The 27,201-nt window shown below is 46.3% G+C and overlaps 1 protein-coding gene across 2 annotated transcripts in view; it reads left to right on the forward strand.

Moving 5' to 3' along the window:
* Positions 1-27,201, forward strand: part of LOC137541326 (myosin light chain kinase, smooth muscle-like) — a 288,664-nt gene that overhangs the window by 181,366 nt on the left and 80,097 nt on the right. For both annotated transcript variants that reach the window (XM_068262577.1, XM_068262576.1), the window contains exon 5: positions 11,684-11,839. In XM_068262577.1, the coding sequence (XP_068118678.1) occupies positions 11,684-11,839 (156 nt within the window). The remainder of the gene's footprint in view (positions 1-11,683; positions 11,840-27,201) is intronic.

Raw genomic sequence — 27,201 nt, forward strand, 5'->3', positions numbered from 1 at the left:
CTACCTACTCTGGGCACATATACCCCTGCCTACATATACTGGGCATATACCCCTGGCTACCTACTCTGGGCACATATACCCCTGGCTACCTACTCTGGGCACATATACCCCTGGCTACCTACTCTTGGCACATATACCCCTGCCTACATATACTGGGCATATACCCCTGGCTACCTACTCTGGGCACATATACCCCTGGCTACCTACTCTGGGCACATATACCCCTGGCTACCTACTCTGGGCACATATACCCCTGGCTACCTACTCTGGGCACATATACCCCTGCCTACATATACTGGGCATATACCCCTGGCTACCTACTCTGGGCACATATACCCCTGCAGTGTTCTCCCCAGAATTTTTTTTCAGCCGGGTGGCATGAAATAGTAGCCGGGTGGCATGAAAAAGTAGCCGGGTGGGGCGAGTTGAAAATGCAGGGTAACTGTGCTTACAGCATAGGAATAGGTGAGGAGGTGAGCCGATAACAGCCGGGTGGTCACAAAATCTAGCCGGGTGGAGCACCCGGCTAAAAGAGCCTGGGGAGAACACTGCCCTGGCTACCTACTCTGGGCACATATACCCCTGGCTACCTACTCTGGGCACATATACCCCTGCCTACATATACTGGGCACATATACCCCTAACTACATATACTGGGTACATATACCCCTGGCTACATATACTGGGCATTTATACCCCTGGCTACATATACTGGGCACATATACCTCTGGCTACATATACTGGGGACACATACCCCTGCCTACATATACTGGGCACATATACCCCTGGCTACCTGTTCTGTGGACATCTCTACCCCTGGCTACCTGTTCTGGGGACATCTATACTGCTGGCCACCTATTCTGGGGACACCTATAGACCTGGGGCTACCTATTTTTGGGCAAGCATTGCTGTCAGATTGAGTGTATTTTGGGGAACTGCTGCCAGGTGAGAGGTGTCTACCATATTAAGGGGACATTCTGCCTATTTATGTGAAATGCTGTCTATTTATGTGCCTCATGACTGCTGAATTTGTCTTGTTGGGGGCCTCATGGTTACTGAATTTGTCTTGTTGGGGGCCTCATGATTTGTTGGGGGCCTCAAGATCGCTGAATTTGTCTTGTTAGGGGCCTCATGATTGCTGAATTTGTCTTGTTAGGGGCCTCATGATTGCTGAATTTGTCTTGTTGGGGGCCTCAGGATTGCTAAATTTGTCTTGTTGGGGGCCTCATGTTTGCTCATGATTGCGGAATTTGTCTTGATGGGGGTGGGGGGCTCATGATTGCTGAATTTGTCTTGGAACATGCTGGAAGGTACATACTGAGGGAGGGTGGGTGAGCGTGAGCCTGCTAACCTCCATGTACATTTGAAGGGGCGTGACCAAATGTGGAGTACCCATAACCACGCCCACATTTGGTCACGACCCTTCACCTTAGGGGGCGCATTAATAGTCTTTGTCCCCGGGCGCTGAAAACCCTAGCTACGCCTCTGGGAAAGCGATACTTAGGTCTGTTAGCTTGCTCCTTGCTGATATTTGTTGCTGGAAAAGCACCACCGAAACGGCCCTTTTGAGAGCTTGTTCTTGTGATGTGGTTTTCTTTTCTTTTCTTTTTTTTTTTCTTGTGGCCCACTGACACTGCATATACAGCCCTCTCTGTCACAGCTGGCCCTTGCTAATTGCTATACTGTGCCAGGCCCAGCACATTCAGTGCCTAGTGTGACTGCTGCACGCTGTTTTATATACCAGTCACTGTATACCTTTCACTGCACCTGTGTGTGACAGCACGCAGCTTTATACACCAGTCACTGCATACCTGTTCACTGCACCTCTGTGTGACCGCACACTGTTTAATATACCAGCAGTCAGTGCAACCATTTTCACTGCACCTGTGTGACTGCACATTGTTATACCAGCAGCCACTGCAACCTTTTCACTGCACCTGTGTGACTGCATATTGTATTAGTCAAGTCAGTGCATACCTTTCACTTCACCCCCCCCCCCCCCCCCTCAATATGGACAAAACAAAACCAAAAAGGCAGAGGCAGGCCACCCAGCAGGTCTGTTCGAGATCGTGCTGTCGTGATTTTGTGCGGCAGAAGTACAGTGTACAGAAGTACAGTGTACAGAAGTACAGTGTTCAGAAGAAGGCACGTGCCATCAACTCCCAATATTGTCAGGACGTAGTTGACTTCTTTAACACAGAACACCTCATCTTCCTCAGCTTCTGCACGGAAGCGTGGCATATCTTCCTCCTCCTGCTCTTATTCTGGCATGCCGCTTAACACTCTGTCGGCAGTCATCACCAAAGTGCCATCACCCCAGGTCTCAGCGGTGTGGAAATGTTTTTTGTGTGTCTGCTTCAGATGAGAGCAATGCCGCAATTATTTCTCAAAAAAGGCGATACCCAAACTGTACCGTGATGTTGAAAGGCAAGTGGTGTCATCTCTGTCACACAGCGTTGGGTTAAGGGTCCACCTGACCACGGATGCCTGGTCTGCAAAGCACGGTCAGTCCTGCCCGAAGACTAAGTCAGTCCCCACACACAGCATCTCTGCCTGCACGCCGTGTGACTGCCTGCCACAAGACTAAGTCGGTCCCCACACAGCATCTCTGCCTGCAGGCCACTTGACTGCCTTCTCCACCACCACCAACCGGGTCCAGGACTCCAGGTGGATTCCTGAATTTTTAATTTATAATATTAATTATAATAATATAAATTATAATAATTTTTCTGGTGCGTGTACATGTCTGCCTAATTTTTCTGGCTGCACCGCGGCTGCAACAACAGAACAAACGGCATGTACATGTGTCGATTACCCTTTGTGATCGTTACCTTGCTGCAGTGAAGGGGCTTGCATATCACAATGAAGCAATGACCGGCTATATGAGTGTGTTGGGGGGCACACCTGACCTAAGAAGATAAGGTCATTGTGGACAGACCAAATTCGATCAGCTGGACACTGTCACTGTTGTTCTGTCATTGAGCTACCTCAGCCCGACCATATGGGCTGGAAAGCTGCCATCACCTGCACTCTCACCAATGTGTGCACCAGCACGGCTATCTGTTTGCAGTGCGTTACACAGTGAGGTTGGTCTGTCAGTGTGAAGCAGTACACTACTTACACTACCTGATCCATATATGTATACACACACACACACGCACACACAAGATGTTTTCAAGCTCTTTAGGCCTCCAATTTAGAAATACAATGTGATTTCTGCCCTTTAGGGATTATAACCCTGCTCTGCACCAAATCCGGAATTTTCACGGGGACTTTTGGCATGTATCCCACTCCGCCATGCCCCCCTCCAGGTGTTAGACCCCTTGAAACATCTTTTAAATCACTTTTGTGGCCAGAATTAGTGTTTGTAGTTTTTCAAGTTCGCCTGCCAATTGAAGTCTATTGCGGTTCGCGATGTTCGCTGGTTTGCAAACTTTTTTGCAAGTTTGAGAACAAAAGCCGGTTCGCGACATTTCTAAGCAGAACTCAGCTTGTATGCGAGTCAGTGGAGCATAACGGATGTTGGAGCAGGTTTTGTTACTGGCAGAGGAGTGTAAAGATTGTGTATTCGTGAACCTGGCTCCCTGCTGTGTCAGTGCCACCCATTCCCTGCAACATGGTGTGCAGAGTGCGCTGTTCAAGACTACCTGTGTCCACTGACTTGGGGAGCGGAGCGTGCAAGCAAGCAACGTGTCAGCAGTGCAATGATCGAGGGTTCTTCCTTTGTGGCAATCACTGTGTCTCATATCTGACACCATCTAGTGACATCTTGACACAGCTGTATCATCCTTGGGGCACATCTGGCTATGGGGAGGTGGGCTGACTTGTAATGGGGGCACATCTGGCTACTGGGGAGGGGGCTTATAGGCGAATCAATCAATTTTTCCTGGTTTCTGAGGGTAAAGTGGGTACCTCAGCTTATATGCCTGTATATACACCATATACAGCTTTTAAACAAATGTATAATCCCATGCTTCTAATATACAGGTGACCCTAACCCAGGTATGGCAAACCAGTCCTACAAGGGCCGAGATCCTCACACATTTTTGACACCGCTCAAATGAATTAATGGGTCTGAATCAGGAAAGGTGTGGTCCAACAGGTAGAACACATTCCTTTCTTTCTCAGTCCATCCTAAACACTGGCATGGATGTGGGCCTCCAGGCCTGAAGTTCGACACATGTGCCCTAACGTAACCTGATAATTGAAACCCTATCCTAATGCTAAACTGCCCTAAAAGCTAGCCTAAAGGTGGCCATACACTGGTCGATTTGCCATCAGATTCGACCAACAGATAGATCCCTCTCTGATCGAATCTGATCAGAGAGGGATCCTATGGCTGCCTGTACTGCAAACAGATTGTGAACCGATTTCAGCCTGAAACCGTTCACAATCTGTTGTGGTGGTGCAAATCGACCAGTGTATGGCTACCTTAATCCTCTCCTCTCTTTGAAAAGGCTGCACTTCTCCCTGAATACACAAGGCCAGTGTTTGAAGTGTGAAATGGACACAGTGGGGGATGCAGGTTTTGTCTTTCATTGTGAGTGAGTGTCATAAATAGGAGGGCAGCATCTAAAGCTCAAACAATGCTAGTGGACATGTAAGCAATATCACTACTTATAATTGAGGCTGGACTGGCATAATAATGTATTTCCATTAATGCTGTCTGTTTGCTTTCTCTCTAATGCTATGTACCCACCTCACGATTTTTACAACAATTTTCCTGATGTCCATCAATTTTTTTTTTTTTTTTCTTTTTGAGCGACGAGTAGTCATTTACACGATCACGTAAACATTGTTTAGTGTTGCGTGTTGATAAATGACCATCACTGAGGATCGAATACTGCTGTCGCTTGACTTCTCATTCGCACGCATTGTGTAATATCACGTGATGTCACGCATACCCGCTGGCAAGAAGATGAATGGCTGGACGCTTGTCATGAGGGACACCTCGCTGGATCCATCTTCCTGGGTCGTTGCAGTCACTGTGGTGAGGATGTAGCTTATATTTGCTCGCCCTCACCCTCTGCTTATGCTCCCTCTCCCACTGTCTGTCTCTGACCAACGCTGCTACTTGGGGAACAATGTGCACAACTATGTACTCTGAGCACTCTTCAGGGGGAGCCAGTAGCATTTGGAACTATTATTGTGTAGCACTGACCTCTTCAGCACTTTACAGAGTACATAGTCATGTCACTGACTGCTCACTGGAGCTTACAATTTAATCCTACCAGTCAAAGTGTAATGTCCTACCATATTATTATTATTTATTTATATAGCACTGACATCTTCTGCAGCACTTTACACAGTACATAGTCATGTCACTGACTGTCCTCAGAGGAGCTCATAATCTAATCCTACCCTAGTCATAGTCTAATGTCCTACCATATTATTATTATTATTATTATTATGTATGTCTATAGCACGGACATCTCCTGCAGCACTTTACACAGTACATTGTTATGTCACTAAGGCTTAGTGCACACCAGAGCGGTTCTGCTGCGGTTTGCGATCCGCTTGCGGGTGCAGACCCGCTAGGGTAATGTATTTCAATGGGCTGGTGCACACCAGAGCGGGAGGCGTTTTGCAGAAACGCATACTCCCGGGCTGCTGCAGATTTTGGATTGCGGAGGCGTTTCTGCCTCAATGTTAAAGGGAAGGTTCAGGGACGCTGTGAAAAAAACAAAAATCCAAATCCACTTACCTGGGGCTTCCTCCAGCCCGTGGCAGGGAGGAGGTGCCCTCGTCGCGGCTCCGCAGGCTCCCGGTCTCCTCCGGTGGCGCGCCCGACCTGGCCAGGCCGGCTGCCAAGTCGGGCTCTTCTGCGCTCCAATGTGCGGCTCACTGGTGCGCGCTGACGTCATCGGACGTCCTCCGGGCTGTTCTGCGCAGGCTCAGTAGTTCTGAGCCTGCGCAGTACAGCCCGGAGGACGTCCGATGACGTCAGCGCGCACCAGTGAGCCGCACATTGGAGCGCAGAAGAGCCCGACCTGGCAGCCGGCCTGGCCAGGTCGGGCGCGCCACCGGAGGAGACCGGGAGCCTGCGGAGCCGCGACGAGGGCACCTCCTGCCTGTCACGGGCTGGAGGAAGCCCCAGGTAAGTGGATTTGGATTTTTATTTTTTTCACAGCATCCCTGAACCTTCCCTTTAAGTATAGGAAAAGCGCAAACCGCTCTGAAAAACGACACTTCAGAGTGGTTTACCAGGCGTTTTTTGTAGTTGTTCAGTTACAGCTTTACTGTAACAATACATGAAATCTACTACACCAAAAACGCTTCACAAAACCGCAAAATGCTAGCTGAAACGCTACAGAAAAATAAGAAAATGCGTTTCAAAATCTGCTAGCATTTTGCGGATCTGCTAGCGGTTTTTGGTGTGAACCAGGCCTAACTGTCCTCAGAGGAGCTCACAATCTAATCCCTACCACAGTTATAGTCTAATATTTTCAATATAGGATTGTTTTGGGGTAAACCAGTTGACTTATTAGTATGTTTTTTTTAGGATGTAGGAGATGTCTTAAGTGTCTGAAGACAGAAACTCCATGCAGATTTTGCCCTGGCCAATGTTCAAACCTAGGACTCAGCACTAAAATACAATAGTGCTATCCACTATGCCTCTATTCTACTCATAGAGATCTGCTCATCCATGTCATCAATTCTGACCCTCTACTACAGTGGTTCCCAATGCTTTCGAAGTCGTGACACATGACGCCAAATGCTCAGATCTCCGTGACACATCCCCCCCCCCCTCGATTTGGAATTATCGCACAGCAACGACAATTTACACTGCACGGTTTAACCACGGTTTGCCCCCACAGCCCCGTTAAAAAAAAAAAAAAAAAAAGCCCTCAGACCCAGTATAAGTAGTTAGTTAGCCAAGTATAGGTGCCCCCAGTAAAGGAAGTCAGGTGTAGGTACCCTCAATATAGGTAGCCAGGCATAGGTGCCCCCAGTAGTATAGAAAGTCAGGGGTAGGTGCCTGCAATATAGGTATATAGGTGCCCTCAGTATAGGTATGTAGGTGCCTGCAGTATAGATAGGTGTCCCCAGTAAAGGTATGTAGGTGCCTGCATTATAGGTATATAGGTGCCCGCAGTATAGGTATGTAGGTGCACCCCCCACCCCGGTAGAACGAGCAGGCGGCTTACTCACCCAGCTCTGTGAATTCCAGCGATGACGTCTCTTCAGCGCCCCGCTCTCTGCTCTATCTCCACTGTGTATTATTAGAGCGGGACTACAACAAAATGGCTGTCGTTGTCCGTGTTTGTGGACATCGTCGGCCATTTTCTTGTAGCCCTGCTTTAATTACACAGAGCAGAGGCAGAGAGCGTGGGAGGAAGACAGCGGAGCGTTGACACCTCCCCGAGACTGCCGCGACACATGAATGTGTCGCGGCACATAGGTTGGGAAACGCTGCTCTACTATCTTTCCTTCCCCCATTCTACTTCTCTTCTCTTGTATCACTTGCACTACAAACACACTGTGCTTATCTCCAAAATGGATTATGAATCAAACTATTAAACCGTCTTACCATATCAGCCCTTCAATATCAGGATATACCCACTCCAGTCCTATCCTAACAGGTGGTAACATATCTGCATATCTCATAATGTTTGTGAAACATTATTTTGAAATGAAGAATGTCTTGCTTGATAATCCGATCTTGCAATGTGACTGACATTGGAACTTGTAGTGTGGGTGTTGTATTTATTTGAGGTGCATACTGGCAGCATGTGCTGTATTGCATACAATGCTGATTATCCTCAAGGCAAACCTAGGCAGCTGCCTAGGGTCTAGAGAGAGTCTAGAAGCCTGGAGGATGCTAGCCCCCACCAAATCTAACTAAATAAGCCAGGTGACCATCAGCGGTCAAAAAGTGTCATCTTGCCTAGGGCCCCATTTCATATATTCCTCTTCTGGTGGCTTATATCATGTGTGAAGTGTTCTATGTGATTTTTTTACATTTTTATTGGGGGGCACAGGATTTCTTGCCTGGAGTGACAAAAAAGGCTAGAGGCGCCCCTGCTTTCACTGCTAAAATATTAGCAATACCTACCTAACCCGGTGTAGTGCTGGCTATGAAGTGTACACAGAAAATACGAAAATCGAGGTCAGATCGTCAACGGAGGTCTTACACATAAAGTCAGAAATATGTGGTACAAAGGGACTAAGGCAGAGCTAGGTCAATGAACAGGCTTGGATCATACACTGGTAATCAGATGGCTAAAGTACAATGGGCTGAGAAAGGTGCTAAATTATAATACAGGCAGAAGTCATACACATAGGTCAGATGGCTGAGGTACAATAAGGATGAGACAGAGACAGGGTCGTTAGGCTAGCCGAGGTCTATATCGAGTATCAGATGACTGTAGTACAGAGGGATGAGACTTTAATCAAAGTGGAGGGCACGCCGGGTCATACACAGAATATCAATCAGAATAATACAATATACACAATACTAGACTAACTAGAGTACATGTATAACAGCAGAGTCTGCATATATATGTAGCTCAGCAGGACTTTAACTAAATCGGTAGCAAAGCAAGGTCCATCGCTCAGTGACCTGATAGCTGTAACGGACACCGGACAACTGACAGAGCAGGACTTAAGTATCTGAGGGAAGAGCAAGCACGCCCCTGACCCTCCAGCCAATTAGAGGCTTCCACCAAGTCAGCTGACCAGCCTCAAACCCGTTTCCTCCTATAAAGGCTGTCACGGGCCATGCGCGCACACCAAGAGTCTTGTGTGGACGTGCGGTGCTGGCTTACAGCCACAGGGGAGCCAGGGATGCCGCCCGACAACACTGAAGTACGGGGCCGCCCGGAGCTGTCGGAGGCCGCGTCCGTGAGTTTACTTACACCCGGGAGCGAGTTCTGATATTTCTTCCTAATGTAGTTAAGTTACCAATTTCAACAGCTCTGCATTATCATTCCATTTTGATATACTCTTTAATAACTATAGAAAATGTCCCCTCCCTTAGAAAGTAAGCCTGTTCGCTTAGATTGCCATTTGGCAGGTCCTTCTTCCCTTTGTACTCTTCTCCACCTCCATATAGACTCAGTGACTCATCTTCTATACTTATCCTTACATTGTAAGTTGTGCACCATTGTTGGTTACATCACTATTCTTTGTACCTCGCCAGTTTTAGGCAGGGTTTACAAAACTTACAAAAAATATGGCCGCTAACCAGGAAGTGATGTTTGTGTGTGTGTGTGTGTGTGTATATGGTTTTTATCTCTCTCTCTCTCTCTCTCACTCTCACTCTCACACACTATACTACACATTTTTATTACATAGTGAATAATTTGCACTCCAGTCAGGGATTTACACCGTTTCTCAGCACGGGCAGCTCGTTGCCCCCCCCCCCCCCCCAGACGAGCTGAAATTGAGAGCAGAGACATGTCTGTGAGGGATAAACAAAGCGCACACAGAGCCAGAAGGGGTAGTGCATAACTTCTCCCTATCACAGCAGAGGCAGTGCATTCCTTTCTGGGTCGACAAAGTTTGACAAAGGAAAAATGATTAGATATATTTACAGAGACAGTGCAACTAGAAAAGGCTGCAGTAATCCAGATCACATTAGAACAGGTATAGGAATTTATAGGATCGGAGAAATAAGGCTGAAAATTTTGTTACAGAGTCTCTTTAAAAGGAAATAAATATGGCAGCCTCTATATCCCTCTCGCTTTAGTTGTCCTTTTAATTTGGATGATAACTGTATTAGTTTTATAGTCCAACTCAACATATACCAATGATCGCAGCAGGAGTCTGTATCTATAATGCATATAATATTATGGCAGGCACTGTCATACTTCCCGGCCTTCAGTGCTGCACTTCTGCCACTGCTCCTACCTTTCTCATCTAATCCTAACTTGGATAATGGCATTCCAGATGACTGCACAGCACTAAACCCTCTAGTAAGAAAACAATACTTAATAACTGTGAATATCATTTTTGTTGTTTTTTAATAATATGCTGTAGTGACTTGTTAATTAATGCTAGTCAAAGGACAGCGTGTTAATCAAAGACAGGAAAAAGTCCTCATGGTTCGGCCGGTACTGAACAAAAGGGATATTTCCAGTAACAAAGGACTTTTTAATTAGACTTAAAATCACAGCTGGTGACGATGCTTTATATTATACTGTAATTAAAATCAGAGTGATGTGTAGTACTTTTCTGCTTGCTTGCAGTGCATGAAGAGCAGCTCTCTTCCACCAATATTAAAGGACACCTGAAGCAAAAATAAACAAATGAAATAAACGATTGTATCGATCTTCCTTCTCCTAAAAATGACTTTTTCAGATATTCCACAGTTTTTTATTTGGTTTAAATCTACTTTTTACGTTTTTAACTGTTTTATTGTTTTTGCTCAATGACACATTGATTGGAGTATGCCAGAGCTAAAATCTATGAACTATTGACCCTTTTTATCTCTTTCCTGCTCTCAAAAGCCATTTTCTGCTAGGAAAGAGTTTTATAGTTGGAATTTCTGATCAGTGAGGGTCACACTGTAGTCACTTCCTGTCTGAGTCAGGACTGAGCCAGCCACTTACATACCTGATATTTAACTCTTTCAGGCAGAGAAAGAAAAAAAGGGACACAGCCTAGTTATTTGTGTGCTCGGCACTGTGCATACCCATGTCTATCGCATCATATCACACGTCACTTCGGGTATCCTTTAAGAAGCTGTATGTTACTGGATTTTACACAGTCTGTCTTGTTACTCAACACATGGTCTATAGGGAAGGGCAGGTGGTAAGGGGGATGTGGCCAAATCAAATGCAAACCATTGTTAACCCCTTACTTTCTAAAATCCTGCATCAACCTGTGACAGATGGTGCTAAAATCACAAAAATATGATACAAATGAAGAGTTCGTCTCCCCAAAAAACTGCAGTGCTTTATATAAAGCCAATCCACCAGGGATAAGGTTCTCTCCTTCAAATTGGTCCTACTCCCTACTGTATCCCCCGCCACTCAGCAAGTAAGGTGGTATAAGTATGAGAGGTCACTTCTTCTTGAATAGTTTGATGCATGTATGCAATCCCTTTTATTTGTAGCCGTAGCAAAAAAAAAAAAATGTACCAAATGGGTATTCATCTCAATAGAGGGAAGCCTATGGATATTCCAGACCAGGCCATTCCAGCGATGGGTTCTCAAAAATAAACCTGAGAAGTCCTTGTCAATGGCTCGGGCATGTGCAGTAGCATGGACCTAATGGGGCTCAGCTCTTACCGCCGAAGCCCTGAGTGGGTTCATGCTACTGCTTAGGCACAGTTAGGCCATGCTTGTTCACAAATAGAAACACGGCCAAAAAGTACCAGTGGGTCCAGGCATCTGGGAGGGTTCTGGAAAATCTAGAGTGAAGCCTATCCAGGATATATATATATAGCCACAAACCGTACCTTGGACGTGGGAAGCCATTTGTGGCATTATACAGTTTGTTAGCTTTGTGTGGGACAGACTTGTGTAGTATATTTAGGCATATGTTGGGTACAGCAGGCATTCATTTTTTGCGCATTTCTGTGGCTTCAGCAAAACTAATGAATAAGCTATTTTACTTTGTTCCCTATCAATAGAAATGGCACCGTAAGCCACATCAGTAAACTATACAGTGTTTGAGAAATTCTGTCTGTGCTGACCTAAACTGTGCAGGAAGTGACACTTTCCTATTCCTCTGTCAGGCAGAGAGATAAAGTTGCCTTGTTGGGAGAACAGAGACAGAGAGGGGAAGAGGGCATCCCCGGTTGTACTGTCATCTCCTCACAAGAGGATCAGCATCCGTCAGTCACCGCCTGCATCTTCCAACACTGAGCCCACATACAGCTGCCCTACACCAGGTAGGTAAAAACCATGCATGCCTTTTGCAGAAGCTCTGTGTGACAGGACAATGCCAGAGGACGTGTGTGTGTGTGTGTGTGTGTGTGTGTGTGTGTGTGTGTGTGTGTGTGTGTGTGTGTGTGTGTGTGTGTGTGTGTGTGTGTGTTGCAAATGCACAGACCTCTGTTCTGGGAAGAAGAGTTTAAGGGTCCGTCAATACTTGAGCGGGAATCGCGCGAATTCCGCTCAAGACAAACCGCTAGCACATGTAACACTATGGCAGTGCTCTCACTGCCGCGTTTGCGGTTAGCGTTAACTGCAAACGTGTTACATGCAGCGGTTTGCCGGCGATTCGCGATTAGCTATCGAAAGCAGCTTGCATAGCACCGCTTATCGCGATCACTCCCAAACCGCTGCAGCGTCCGCATTAATCGCTGTAAAATCACTCCCGCAAAACGCTAGCGGTAGTCGCCGGTGTTTTAACTGTGAACGGAGCCTTAAAGAGACTCTGAAGCGAGAATAAATCTCGCTTCAGAGCTCATAGTTAGCAGGGGCATGTGTGCCCCTGCTAAACCGCCGCTATAGCGCCGCTAAACGGGGGTTCCTTCACCCCCAAACCCCCCACTGCGACACTTGGTCGCTCCTGGAGGCAGGGCTAACGGCTGCAGCCCTGCCTCCAGTCGCGTCTATCAGCGGCGCATCTCCCCCTCTCCCCCGCCCCTCTCAGTGAAGGAAGACTGAAAGGGGCGGGGAAGAGGCGGAGATACGCGCTGACAGACGCACGTGGGGCAGGGCTGCGGCGGTTAGCCCTGCCCCAACCAGGAAGCGCTCCCCCGCATTACGGAGGGGATTTGGGGGATCAGGGACCCCCGTTAAGCCGCGGGATAGCGGCGGTTTAGCAAGGGCACACATGCCCCTGCTATCTATGAGGTCTGAAGCGAGATTTATTCTCGCTTCAGACTCTCTTTAAGGCTACTTGAAGTATAAAAGACAGAGCCTATTGTGCCAAGCTCTCTGTCTTAATAATGCAGGCTTGTTGGTGGTGTGGGGTTGAGCTCATGGTCATTATTTCTTACCTAATCAACCATAATTCATTCATTCCGCCTCCCTTGAAAATGTGTCCATAGAAGGTTTGTTTGTTTGTTTGTTTGTTTTTTTAAGTTTTGATGAGGCTCATGAGGCTCTAGCCACTCCCATCTGTTGCCATAGTCCAACCCCCTGGCTCAGCGGTCACCAATTAGGCCGAGCTGGGGATGGTCCGCTACCTAATTGGCGGACACCAAGCTGGGGGCGGGCTACGGCACCGTAGGCAAACGTTTCTGATAAAGGGCTTCAGAAAGATGGCCACCACTGAATTGACGAGGAGGGGGGCAAAGCATCAAACGGTGAATGAATTACAGCCAATCAGATAAGTAACCCAGGGACCTAATTGTACATCATTAAGACAGAGCCTGGCATGACAGCTTCCTTCTTTTATACTGAAGGTAGTCTAGGAGCTTCCTTTTGAGGTTTCCAATGTGTACTATCTATGTACTGATCAGAAACAAGCTTATGCACTTTGGCTCCATCATGAAGAGGTTTTTTTGGTATCTGCTCTTTTAAGAAGATTTACAATAAAGTTGGATTTTCGTGTTGCGTTGATCTAAATAGTGACTTAAGGCCCATACACACGTCAGATTTTAGCGAACGACCCGTCGTTTGAACGTTCCGTCGTTCGGACGTTTCCGCGTCAAATCCGACGTGTGTACAGACTATCGTTCGGGTGATAAGACTGGTTACCTAAAATCCGACGTGTGTATGGGCCTTTACCCAGTAATGCATTGCAGCTTTTCAGGGCACCTTATACTGTGTCAATGCCTTCTAGTAACATCCATAGTATACCCCATTTTTTTACTGTTCCCAAAGACCCATATTGTTGCAGCTTTCTGCTGCCTACTATAGTGTACTCTTGTTTTCCAGTACACTGCAATCCCATCTACCTCCCCCTTCTGCCGTGTTAGTGCTTTTCAGTTTCTAGTGCACACTGTAGTGTGTCCCAGCCAGGGGCGTAACAATATACCCTGCAAGGAATGCAGCCTTAGGGGGGTCCTGTACTGAGAGACTGACAACTAAGGGCAAGGAGAGAAAAAACTTTCTGCTCTCTGAGCAGATACAGTCATTAGAACAATTGCGCAGCCATTGATAAAGATCATACAAAGTTTTGCAGACAAAGATCTGAAGACCTATTCAGTGTTTAGCAAGGTCTTGTGTACAGAGCTGTTCTGCTGGCGGGAGGGGGCCCCATCCAAAGTTTTGCAGGGGGGCGCAGTGATTTCTCTAGTTACGCCCTTGGTCCCAGCTTTCTAGGCACTCAGTGTGACCCAACAGTCCAAGGGCCCAAACTTTGTCCCAGCTTTCCAGTGCCCTTATGCATGCCCACCTTTTTTTCCCACCCACATAGTGTCTATAGTATCACATCCTTGTACACTCCACCCCATGTGTTGCAGCTCTCTAGTGCTAGCATCCTAACTTTGCTAGTGACCTACCTACAGGTAGTGACCTACCCATAGTGTGCTCTAGCTTTTGCAGTGAACAGTGAAATTAAATGGGGAAATAACTTCATAATAGTGAAAACTTTACTTAGCATCTCATGGGGACATTAGGCGAGATAATCATGGAGAGATTATGTGAGATAATCATACAAGTACCTCAATGTGTCCCTAGCCTATGTTGTAATGTATAATTCATTCCACAGCACTTGCAATTAGCTATACCTCAATGCAATTATATACAGACCCCCAGCTAGTTTGAATGACCTTATTGCTCTAAATAATCAATTGTATTACTATGCCATGAAACTTTGCTTAAATCCCTTAAAGCAGATCTGCGATGAAAAACTAACTATAACAAGTAATTTGTCTATATATCTTATCTAAAGTTTCAATAGTTTACACAGCAAATCTAGCTGTAAACAGCTTCAACAGAATATTATTATTTCTTCCGGTGATACAATGACAGCAGCCATGTTTGTAAACCTTACACACAGGGAAGCTGATCTGCATCTCCAGCACTCAGCCTGTGAAAACCTAATTCCCCCTCCTCCTCCCTCCTCCACTCTACCTCTGAAATCTCTGGCTATCAACACCTCCCCCTCCTCCTGCCCAGACTGAGCTCCCATACTGTCTGAAAATGCCAAGGCACTCTGAAAAGCTGTGGGCGAGACTTGTTTAGTTTATAGGGAATTTGAGTATTGAAACAAAAAAGTATTTGGCTTGAGGAATGCCCTATAAACCATATGAAAGGAACACAATTATGCAATGAGTAAAAGAGTATCTCGCATCCACTTTAAACGCTGCATTGGAGAGCTCTAAGGTGACATACATCTTTGCATTCACTCATCCACCACAAGCACGCTGAATCTGGCTTTGGTCAGTTTATTGATTTAACAGGTGATAAAAATGTTGGAAAAAAACTCTGAATAGGTGGTGTGCGAGGATGTGTGTGTGTGTGTGTGGGGGGGGGGGGGGGTTGACAGCTGTACAATCTTAAAGTGGGACCAAACTATTCTTCAACAAATTTATGCTAGAGTCAAATGGAGATAAAGTTGATCAAAACTTCCAACCTGATTTTTTTTTTTTTTTCCAGAAAGGGGTGAATTGCTTTCCATACTGGGCAATTATTTAATATATGAATAGTGTAGCAGGATGGCCAACAGAGAGCCTGGAAAAGTCCTGTCAGGAGTTTATATATCACCCAGACTTCTAACCTTTGCATACAGGGAGCTGTGATCCACTCCAGGAATCCAACTGATTCATTAATTAGTATTCAGGAGGTGGATTATGTTAAATAGTTAAGCCTTGCTCTCATTCATTGCTCTGTAACCTGGGGAGCAGACAAGTTGGTCTGGCTGGAGCAAAAAGGTTGGTGTAAAAACTGTCATTTGTTGCAGCGTGACTAAACAAAGCATAAGGCTTGTTCAGTCTATAGTTAGAACTGTATATATTGTATAGTTAGAGCCGAGACACGGCTAGGGTTTTGTTTTTGAATTTATTTTGTTTTGAAGCACCTTTTTATGCACCTGTGTATATAGTTGTAAATAAACACACCACTGTTTGAAGGCAAAGCCACTGGACTGGTCTCTATACCTGAAAAGGTTGCTCACCCCAGGGAGCTTAGCACCCGCTACGTATTCCCCCCTCTCACAATAGCTAATTCAATTCTCAAAAGTTAGCGCTCACAGTTTGCATATACTATCCACTTAAATCCAGTCCATAAAACAACATCTAGTATATTATATCCTAAACCATGCCAAATGCACTCTCCGCATAGGCAGTTCAGCAACAGCCAGTGTGAACCAGTCCTCTCAATTCCACTTGCACCACTATTTCAATAAACAGCAATCCTTCCTTTTCCTTAGGTAGTTCAATGGTCACTTCACTCCTATAGGAACGGGCCACCACACCCTTTTGTGGTTCACTCACCGCAATTTCTGATGCAATCTAGGGGTCTTAAATAGACTCTGAAGCCTCAAAAAATTAGTTTTTAGCTCTAATTTATGTTAAGGATCTATGCCCGACCTAAAACGCCGATGTCCTGCAGCAGAACGAGGGTTTTATCACCCTCAAATACTGGGGCAAAAATCCACGACTTTCTTGGTCGTGGATTTTGCTGCCCAGGAAGGCAGAGCTCTTTACGCTGTAGCTCCGCCTCCATTCTCGTCAATCCACCTCTTGCCCGCCCCTCTCAGTGAAAGAAGACTGAGAGAGGCGGCGGTCATCTGGGATTGATGCGAGGAGAGGCAGAGGTACTGCAGAAAGCTCTGCCTCCTCCAGGAAATGCTCCCCCATTTTTTTGCTGTCTGTGAAACTCGTTGCATTGTGGGAATTAACAGCTGTTTCCAACTGCCAAGCATACAGTACCTACTTTTGTGGAATGTTTGTTTGCTGAGCGTTCTATGAACAGACATCACCTGGCCGACTAAAGATGTCGCTAAACTCTCTACCTGTGATAAATGTCAGAATGTAAATCAGGGAGAGGAAACATTTTACAATGGGCAAACAATGACTACAATTTTTTTACAAATTTTGGTATTGTAAAAAAAAAAAAAAAAGTATTCATTACATTATTTTCTCTACAGTTCCTCTTTTTAAAGCGGACCTTAACTCAGAACTTCTTCTCTGCTCTAAAAGATAAGCAACAACATACTAACCTTGAGGCAGGGAACACACTTGACTATTTTGGTGTGCATTCTGAGAACTCCTGTTAATCAATGGGCTAGTTCACACTTAAAAGTGAACCTCCAGACTAAAAATCGACTCAACAGCACTGAAAAGGCTTGGTGTATCATTAACAGTTTCACAGCATCAGAACTTTGTTTCTCTTATACAAGGCTCATTTTTAGCTGCACAGAAGAAAACTGCCCGGGAATTTTTCCCCTGATGCTGTGCAAAGCATGGTGGGATTTCTGATGTTGTTCTCGATCTGCTGTTTTGGTGCAATTTTTTTTTTTACATTTTGAATTTCACATTTGAAGCCTAGTGTGTGCAGCTGGGAGGGGTTATCAGGACAGATGACATTTGGAACTGTGTCTTATGCCCCCTGTCACCTCCTTTCAACCAAAAAGATGGCAGCCCCCATGTAATCACAAACATTTGCCTGTTCTTTTAAAACTGGGTGGGTAAAAAAATTATATTACCTATCTATGCTAATTAATATAACTAATGTAACTTAATGACAGTATGTTTGTTTAGGCTGAAGTTCCCCTTTAACCTCCCTGGCTGTCTATTAAAACCGCCAGGATGGCGGCGCAGCACTTTTAAAAAAATTTTTTTATCATGTAGCTAGCCTAGCGCTAGCTACATGATCACCGCTGTGCAGCAGCATCCCCCCACCCCTTCCAATCGCCCCCAGCGATCAGAGCAAACAGGAAATCCCGTTCAGAACGATCGTGATGACTTCTTCGACGTCATGACGTCTGGGGGAGTCGCGATCCACCCCTTAGCGCAGCCTGGCGGTGATTGGCCTGCCTGCGCAAGGGGTCTCGGGGGGGGGGGGGGGCTCTAACGCGGCGGGTAGCGGCGAATCGTTGCGATCGGCTTGTACACGCAGCTAGCAAAGTGCTAGCTGCGTGTAACAAAGCAAAAAGTGTGCAAATCGGCCCACCAGGGGCTGAGAAATCCTCCGCGGCGGCTTAGCCCAAGCTCAGCTCGGGCTTACCGCTGAGGAGGTTAATATGATGTTCGCGTGCGGGAAAAAACTGACCTTCTGCATGACAGCTCTGCACATTTTGTCAGTTTCCTCTACCAATTACATCAGCTGCTGTGAAAAAAAACGCACGCATTTTCCTGCATCAAAACACACTTGGTGTGCTGAAAAAGTATGAAGAAAAACGCGCACAGAAAACTGAAAGACCAGTGTGTTCCCTGCCTTAAAGGTAAACCTTTTTTTGTTACAGCTGATTCAAACCCTGCAATAAATCTGCAGTGTCTACTTCCTGCTTTCATGGAAGAAGACATATTGTTAACATCCTGTGTTTACCAATTAGCTGCTCTGCCATGGTAGCCTGCTGACACAGCTGAGAGATCAAGTGCTTAGTTGCAGATGAGGGGGAATTAGACAGGCTTAAAGAGACACTGTAAAAAGAAAAAGATCCCCTGGGGGGTACTCACCTCGGGAGGGGGAAGCCTCCGGATCCTAATGAGGCTTCCCCCTGTCCTCCTCTGTCCCACGGGGGTCTCGCTGCAGCCCTCCGAACAGCGGCCCGACAGATCCGACAGCCTGTTCAATATTTACCTTTCCAGGCTCCAGCGGGGGCGCTGTTGCGGCTCTTGCGTCTGCGCAGTAGAGCAGCCCGAAGGAGATCAGCTATTTTCGCCCATCTCCGTGGGAAGGAGCCGATCCTGCGCCTGCGAGCCAAAAGGTAAATCTTTACATGGCAGCCGCTCCGGGAGGATTTTTGCCGCCACCGTGGGACCGAGGAGGACGGGGGAAGCCTTAGGGCTCATTTCCACTATAGCGAATTCGCATGCGTTTTTCGCATGAAAATTCGCATAGCAATACAAGTGAATGGGACTGTTTCCACTTGTCAGGGCTCATTTCCACTATCGCGAATTCGCATGCGTTTTTCGCATGCAAATTCGCATAGCAATACAAGTGAATGGGACTGTTTCCACTTGTCAGGATTCCTGTGCGTTTTTCTGTGCAGAAAAAATTCGGATGGAAGAGCCATCAGAATTCGCATACCGCATACCGCTATGCGAATCGCATACAATGCATTTAATAGGAAATTCGCATGCGGTTTGGGTATGCGAATTTTCATGCGAATTTTCATGCGAATTAGCATAGAAACAATGGAAAAAGCAAACCAGCACTGCCATGGTTAAATTCGCATACATCGTCATACATGCGAATTCGCATGCGACTTCGCATGAAAATTCGCATACATCCGCATGCGAAATTCGCATGCGAATTTTTACCGCGGCGATTCGCACCGCACAAGTGGAAATGCAGCCTTAGGATTCCTTTGCGTTTTTCTGTGCAGAAAAAATTCGCATGGCAGAGCCATCAGAATTTGCATACCGCATACCGCTATGCGAATCGCATACCATGTATTTAATAGGAAATTCGCATGAGGTTTGGGCATGCGAATTTTCATGCGAATTCGCATAGAAACAATGGAAAAGCACACCAGCACTGCCATGGTTAAATTCGCATACATCGTCAATAATGCGAATTCATATGCGAATTCGCATGAAAATTCGTATAGACCCGCATGCGAAATTCGCATCCGCATGCGAATTTTTACCGCGGCGATTCGCACCGCACAAGTGGAAATGCAGCCTCAAGTTAGCCACTTACATACCTGATATTTAACTCTGTCAGGCAGAGAAAGAAAAAAAGGAACACTGCACAGTTATTTATTGGTGTGCTTGGCACTGTACATAGACATGTCTATCTCATCATGTCAAATGTCACTTCGGGTACCCTTTAAGCGTAAAAGGGTGCCTAACCCACTCCCTGTGGGTTTTATTTAACCAGTGTTAAACCCCCCCCCCCCCCCCTTGTTTTTGTGATCTAAAGTAAAACCGAACATTTATATGAAGTAATTGTCAGGCCCTAAGGGGAGACTACATGGCACCGTAAGTGGTGAGAGCCCGCGGATGCGAACACAATAACAGTTTACTGGGGCAATGTGGGTCATAGATAGGTTTCTAGTACTTGAGTTGAAGATGCTATTCCCACATTTCAGAACTGCGATCTGTTGTGTCAGTAAACATCTATTGTCCCCAGGGCTGTAAATATGTCACTCCGTGTGGGTTGGGAGTTAAGCGAAATGTTTTTATTTCATTACAGTATATTTATTTTTATGGTAGTTAATAATGTTTTCCAAACTGTCCCACCCCAAGATAAGAACAAAAGCACTTCACATGTTTCTAGGTAATGGTAATCATATTGTGTAGTTAATTATTTCTATTATGATCCTTGCCATGCAGGTATGAGCCAGACTTCCAAGACAGTTTCTTAACTTTTACAGCATCTCCTCCTCTATGAAAGAGGGTGATTACGAAATACCAACATAGAAATCCGACTGGGTCTCGACCTGGATTTAAGGCCTAATGGCCACTTTTATTGTAGATATCACAGTAAAAACACACATCGTTTCGACCTCAAGGGTCTTTCTCAAGTGCTTACAGACCATATGTGCAACACTATATATATATATATATATATATATATATATATATATATATATATATATATATATATATATATATATATATATATATATATAATCTCTCTATCTCTATCTCATAAAACACACCCCAATAGGGGGCGGGCACAAAACTTAAAGAGGGGGCGGGCACAAAACTAAATGATTACGAAATACCATCATCTAAGTACACAAGCAGTATTACCATATTTTGTAGTCATTCCCCATAATTGTATAACCTACTTTCTTTTCAAGCATTATACTGTGCTATCTAAAATAATATAGTTATTTTACATGATTTATTGACACAGATCTAAATTTATAAATTGGTAGTTTAGTAATCAGTGCTCCTCTTCCAGGTTTTATTTAGCAAAATTAGGCTTTTATAGGTAAAAATTTAGTCTCTTGATGACTTAACCAGAAGCATGTGTGCAGTAACGTACAGCTGGAGGGACCAGGGAGGGAGGTTGGTGGGCGGGCAGTTGCATGCGCAGTGACTGGCGGCGGCGTTAAAAAAAAAAAGACCTAGAGCCCATTTTTAAACGGGCTTGGGTCTACTAGTAATTATAATAGTGATGTAGAAAATTAATAGTGACGGGACTTTTAAAAGTGATTTGACAGCAACTAATAGTTTCCCGACAAATAAAAATAAGCATTGCCACAGCGTGCCTCCACTGCTCTTGGGATGATAATAATAATTATTGTGGCTGCTGTATAGCATGAAGGAACCTGAGGTAAGAGACCTATGGAGTCTGCCATATTTATTCCCCTTTAAAGCAGCAGAGACAGCCATACTATGCCAGGAAAAACAAACTATATAAGTAGATAACTACTTAGTAGTAGATGTATTCCTGATGGGTTCCTATACTGCCCTGGCATTTTAGGGGCCCTAAACCGTGAGGAGTAGTCTGGAAACCAAATAATTAAAATTGACCTGTGAAATCCTAAAGGTACTCATCGGACTCTGCGCCCCTTTGCACAGCTAGGCTGCAAAAAAAGTCACACGTGGTATCACTGTACTCAGGAGAAGTAATATAATGTATTTTATGGTGTCTTTCCACACACACCCATGCTGGGTGGGAAAAATATCTCTGTAAAGGACAACTTTTTCAATTTTTTTACACAAAGTTGTCATTTACTACAGAGATTTCTCCCACCCAGCATGGGTATGTGTGGAAAGACACCATAAAATACATTATTGTGTGACAGTTTTTTGCAGCCCAGCTGTGCAAAGGGGCCAAAAGCCCAATGAGCACCTTTAGGCTTTACAGGGGTGCTCACAATTTAGCCCCCCCCCCAAACAATGCCAGGACAGTTAACACTCCCCACAAATGACCCTATTTTGTAAAGACACCCCAAGGTATTCCACGAGGGGCATAGTGAGTTCATAGAAAATTTTATTTTTTTGTCACAAGTTATGGGAAAATGACACTGAGAAAAAATCAATTTCTGCTAACTTGTGACAAAAAATAAAATCTTCTATGAACTCACCATGCCCCTCAGAAAATACCTTGGGGTGTCTTCTTTCCAAAATGCAGTCATTTATGAGGTTGGTTCTGGCATTTTAGCGTCTCCGCAATCAATACGTGTACGGCCAGTATTAAGAGTTTCTGCTATACTCCTTATCTTGGGCATACGGGTGATGCACTTTTTTTTCCATAAAAGGAACAGTGAACGGCAAAGATTCTCTCATTCGCATTGATCAATGTGGATGAAAAAATATCTGCCGAAATTTTTTTAAAAAAGAGAGACATGGCGTTTGCTAGGACATAGCATCGTCCACAAAATTTTCTAAACCCACTTTGCTCCTATGCCCTGACAAATCCGATTAATCCATTCGCATCGATCGATGTGGATAAAAAAACTTTTGCAAGTTTTGATACAAAGTGCTTGCCAAAACATAGGAACTCCAACACCGCCCCTCAGCTCATATGCCTTGGCAAAGGTATCTTACTGCGGAGGAGAAATCTTGTCCTGCAGCGCTGCATGCACCGACTTGTGTATAATCTGACAGACGCGCAATGCTTCTGTCAGGATGCACCATCAGTGCTGCAGCTGGTTGGTCGATCATTCGGTCGGTCCACCTGGAAGGGTAAAGGATGGAAAAAGAGAGAGGGAGAAAAAGAAAACACACACACAAAAAAACAAACAAGCAAGCAGCAATGCAATAAATTCATTAACCTTAACTTTGATAAACTTTTATTGAAACTTTTTAACCAAACATTAACAATTTGAACGTTTAACTTTTTTGCTTACCTGTTTTTTTTGTTTGTTTGTTTTTTTTCACTTACCTTCCGAGGACAAACCTCTCCTTCCCCATGGGACGGTGTGCAAACAGTGTGTGGCGAAGTACACTATGCACTTTCTCCCAAGTGAAAGGAGAGGTTTCTGGCAGCCCTGTGTATTAGGGTCTCTGGAAACCTGATGTCTGGTTTCACACTACATATTAGCGTATCTGGTGGGTCGCGCCTGCCGCACCACATCGCTAAAAACAGACCTTCAGGGAATACCGCGATAGTACATGGTATTTCCTGTCTGGCATTCAGCCAAGTATGAAGTAAAAATCTTTGCATCGCTATAGACTAACATCACTTCCGGGCTGACGCAGATCATTGTAGGAGCCATGCGGTAACGTAGATATGCACTAGCATTAAGTCAACCACTTCCGGCATAGTGGGGACTGTAAAGTGGCACTTTTGCATGGCATTTTTACGCAATGCATCGCGCCAGTGTGAAAGAGCCCTGAGGGACCCTTGTGTGCCTACCGCTATGTTTCGAGATCCCTACTCTAAAAGCGTATCTGTGAGTGGAACTTCTCGAAACACTCTCCTATGCATAAGGCAGAATGTTCAGGACAGGTGGAACAGTAAACAGTGGTGTCACGCCTTATTCCAGCCTTCTTACAGACACGACGAGCTTTTCTTGGGGTGCGTTGACCTGGGGCACTCGGAAAGCTATAAGCATAGTGCTTTTCATGTAGCCGGCTAACTACATCAGGTGGTTGGGGCACAGTTCCTTCTGGATACAGGAGTTCTGAAACGATGTCTTCCTGAAATTGAAGGAAGGATCCCGTTTTCTCAGCCTTTGTGTAGAGAACAAAATTATTGTAAGTTGCCAATTGAATTAAATATACAGACACCTTTTTATACCAGCGTCTGGTCCTTCGGGAAACTAAATGGGGAGCCAACATCTGGTCATTGCAGTCCACCCCTCTCATGTTTGTGTTATAATCATGGACGGCGAGGGGTTTTTCAACGACCTCAGTTGCCCGTCGAATTTGAACTGTCATGTCTGCTTGAATGGTGGACAGAAGGTAAACATCCCTCTTGTCCTTCCATTTCACTGCAAGAAGGTCATTGTTACACAAGGCAGCCCTCTCCCCCGTGCAAGTTGGGTAGTAGTGAGCCGTCGGGAAGCATCGGCGACTAGGTCGCACGGTGCCACAGCAGGGAATTCCGACTAACTTTAAATGCTGATAGTGGGCCACACTTGTGTAGTAGTTGTCCACGTATAGACGGTACCCCTTGTGGAATAAGGGTGACACCAAGTCCCACACAATCTTGCCACTGCTCCCCAGGTATTCAGGGCATCCGACCGGCACCAGTTTTGAGTCTTTTCCCTCATATACCCTAAAAACCTAAGTATAGCCTGTGGCCCTTTCACAGATACAACTTGACCCCATACCGGGCGTGCTTGCTTGGGATGTACTGCTTAATGCCAAGGCGCCCGGTAAAATGTATCAGGGTGTCATCTACGCAGATGTTCTGTTCAGGAGTGTAAGCATCTGCAAACTTTGATGAAAAGTGGTCTATGAGGGGCCAAATTTTGTAGAGCCGGTCATAGTCAGGGTGGTCACTTTGATGACAGGTTGTGTTGTCATTAAAGTGCAGGAAGCGCAGAATCATCTCAAAATGTAACCTGGACATGGCAGCAGAGTGCATGGGCATGTGATGTATTTGGTGCGTAGACCAATAGGACCGCAATACATTTTGCTTTTGTTAGACCCATGTTGAGGAGAAGGCCGAAAAAGATTTTAAATTCGGAAACCTGTGACTGGTTTCCACCGAAACGGCTGGGCGTAGTAGCTATTCGGTTTGTCGGCGATGTATTGTTTGGCATAACGGTTGGTCTCTGCCACGGCTAAGTCATAGAGATCCTCGGTGAAGAACAGATGAAAAAAGTCTAGGGCTGATCCTAGATAATCTGTCTCCACCTGGACTCCAGACTGGGCGGTGAAAGGGGGCACTATGGGTGCAGCGGAAGCAGGGGGTAGCCAATCAGGATTTGCCAGCACCTCTGGGAGTGTAGGGGTTCTACGGGCCCGTGTTTCTGGTGGCTGCGACTGGGGGTCTTACTGCACGTGGCACTGAACCAGTTTCAACTGCCATACTGGTGCTCGCTACTTCACCAGAGTAAACGACAGTACTGGTGCTAAGTCCAGGAGGTGCTGCGCTGCTGGTGTATGACTCAACATGAAAACCTGGATCAGCGCTAGCACCACTCTGCTGCCCTTGAGGCTGATCCTGCGCCACCTGTGGTCCAATGACAAGGGGTCGGGTACGCCTGGCGCTAGCAGGGACCTCAACCTCATCAGAACTATCGGATAGAGAGCCACTGCTATCTACAGGTTCATATTCTGACCCAGATGATTAGTCGGATGAGAAGTCCCAATCGCTCTCATCCGACTCGGCCAGAATCCTGTAGGCCTCTTCCAGGGAATACCCCTTTCTTGCCATTTTGGGCTGCTAAATTTAGGGGGTATTCCACTGAGACTACCCAGGAAAAAGAGCACCTGTCTAGCAAACGGGAGTACTGGTGAAGTGAAAAAGCTGTGATCGCTCAGTTTTGATCAAAAAATATCAAAACTGATCTTTAGAGCACCGCAGCTATTGGGTTGTGTTTTTGCAGTGATCACTAATACCAAGATGGCGCCGCACCGGTAGCCACGGCCACAGGGCTCCGGCCTCTTCTCCTCTTTTCTATCTCCCTTCTCTCCCTAGTCCCCCCTGATCTGCAGGGGAGGATGCGGGGACACTTGAGAAGGCATGCGGGGAGACACTGAGACCTCTGCTGTCCCGGGGCGCCAGGTTCAGATGCGGGCTGTTTGCCGACAGCTGATCAGCTGTTCGGACCCTCGTGCTCACGGCACCTCCATCACTGCCCGACTCTCCGCAAACCAGCCCCACTCACCGTACAAGAGGAGCCATCTCTATTGCTGCTGGCTGCCACATAGCTTCCAGACGGCCACGATGGGAGGGACAGAGACCCGCGGTGGATTCCATGTGGATCACAGCTCTGCTGCCGGGGCAACCAGACGCCCGTCCAGAAATGCAGCCGCTCCAACCCAGGGACTGCGTATCCCACACTGCTGCAGCCAGCTACAACTCCGCTGCCAGGGTAAAAAGTCGCCGGACATGCGGCTCCCCTGCCACGATCCGAGACCCGGAAGCTGCCTGATCCACACGCCGCTGCCCGGAGCCACTACACCGCCGCTGCCCGGAGATGCCATCACAAAGGCAGGCAGCTCCATCGACGCGGCCCGGAGGGGTATGTGTACCACCGCTCTCCCCTGCTCCCTCATGACCACTGGAAATCAGGGCCGCGGCTGCTCCACCACTTTGGGGGTATGTGCGCCTCCGCTCGCCCCGATCACCCTCCTGCTCCACACAAGCCAGGCCCTGCTCCCCACCACCGAGCCCTGCAGTCACCAGCAGCACAGTACAGCCCTGGAGTACCCTGTGCTCTCAACTAGGCCACTCAGACCAGCCTACACAGCAGGCCTGGATCCCCATACGGTGTACTTTCTGCTCCAAGGAGCACGGGGCCCCCTCTGGCCCTGCCAACATCAGACTGGACAGCAACAAGGGCTTTTGCTTAGCGCGGTCTCCCCCTCAGGGATACCCTCAGTTCGTCTGGGAGCACATGGTCTCGGACGGGTTATCGGACTGTACCATGGTGCTTCAACCTGCAGCCCTAATGGGACTCTGCCTCTGTCTCCTCTTGCATTATTTTATCTCTCTCTCTTTCTTCCGTTTACTCTCTTAACTATCCTTTCTCTTTCTCTATCCACTCCTTTCCAGGACACACTGCAGGGCATCTGGAACTGCTACGGAGCTGTGCGAGCGCCGTCGGTAGTCGGCAGGCTGCTCCCCTCACATAGCATTCCAGACTTCCCCACGCGTCCTTCACTATAGTTATGTGCTGTGTGTGTATATATAGGTAATGCTTACTTTGTACTTACTGTACCTGATTGTATGTTGTAGGATCGCATGTATGTGTTGTACCATCACCGACCCTGTATGAGCCAAAAACAATTCCGGGTACAACCCCCGTTGTACTTGGCGAAATAAATGATTCTGATTCTGATCAGGAAAAAAAATTCTGTCACTGCAGTGGGGTGGGCTGAACGCAAGTGCGGCCGAATGATCAGGCCTGGACGGGCAAACACTGCGTTTTTAGTGGAGCCTACTCTAAGGTGACCCTAACGTACTTATATAGATCTGACTGCGATCAGTACTAATCACTTACAGATACTATATAGTACTAATGCAGATTAGCAACAGTAATGGCGCTAATCTGTGACTGGGGTGTAGTGGGCTGGGCGCTAACTGACTAACTACCTAACAAAGGGGCCTAGATACAGTCAGAGGCAATCAGATGGCAATCAAAAACAATCAAAGGCAATCAAATACA

The sequence above is a fragment of the Hyperolius riggenbachi genome, chromosome 12, assembly GCF_040937935.1.
Source record: "Hyperolius riggenbachi isolate aHypRig1 chromosome 12, aHypRig1.pri, whole genome shotgun sequence".
NCBI lineage: Eukaryota > Metazoa > Chordata > Amphibia > Anura > Hyperoliidae > Hyperolius > Hyperolius riggenbachi.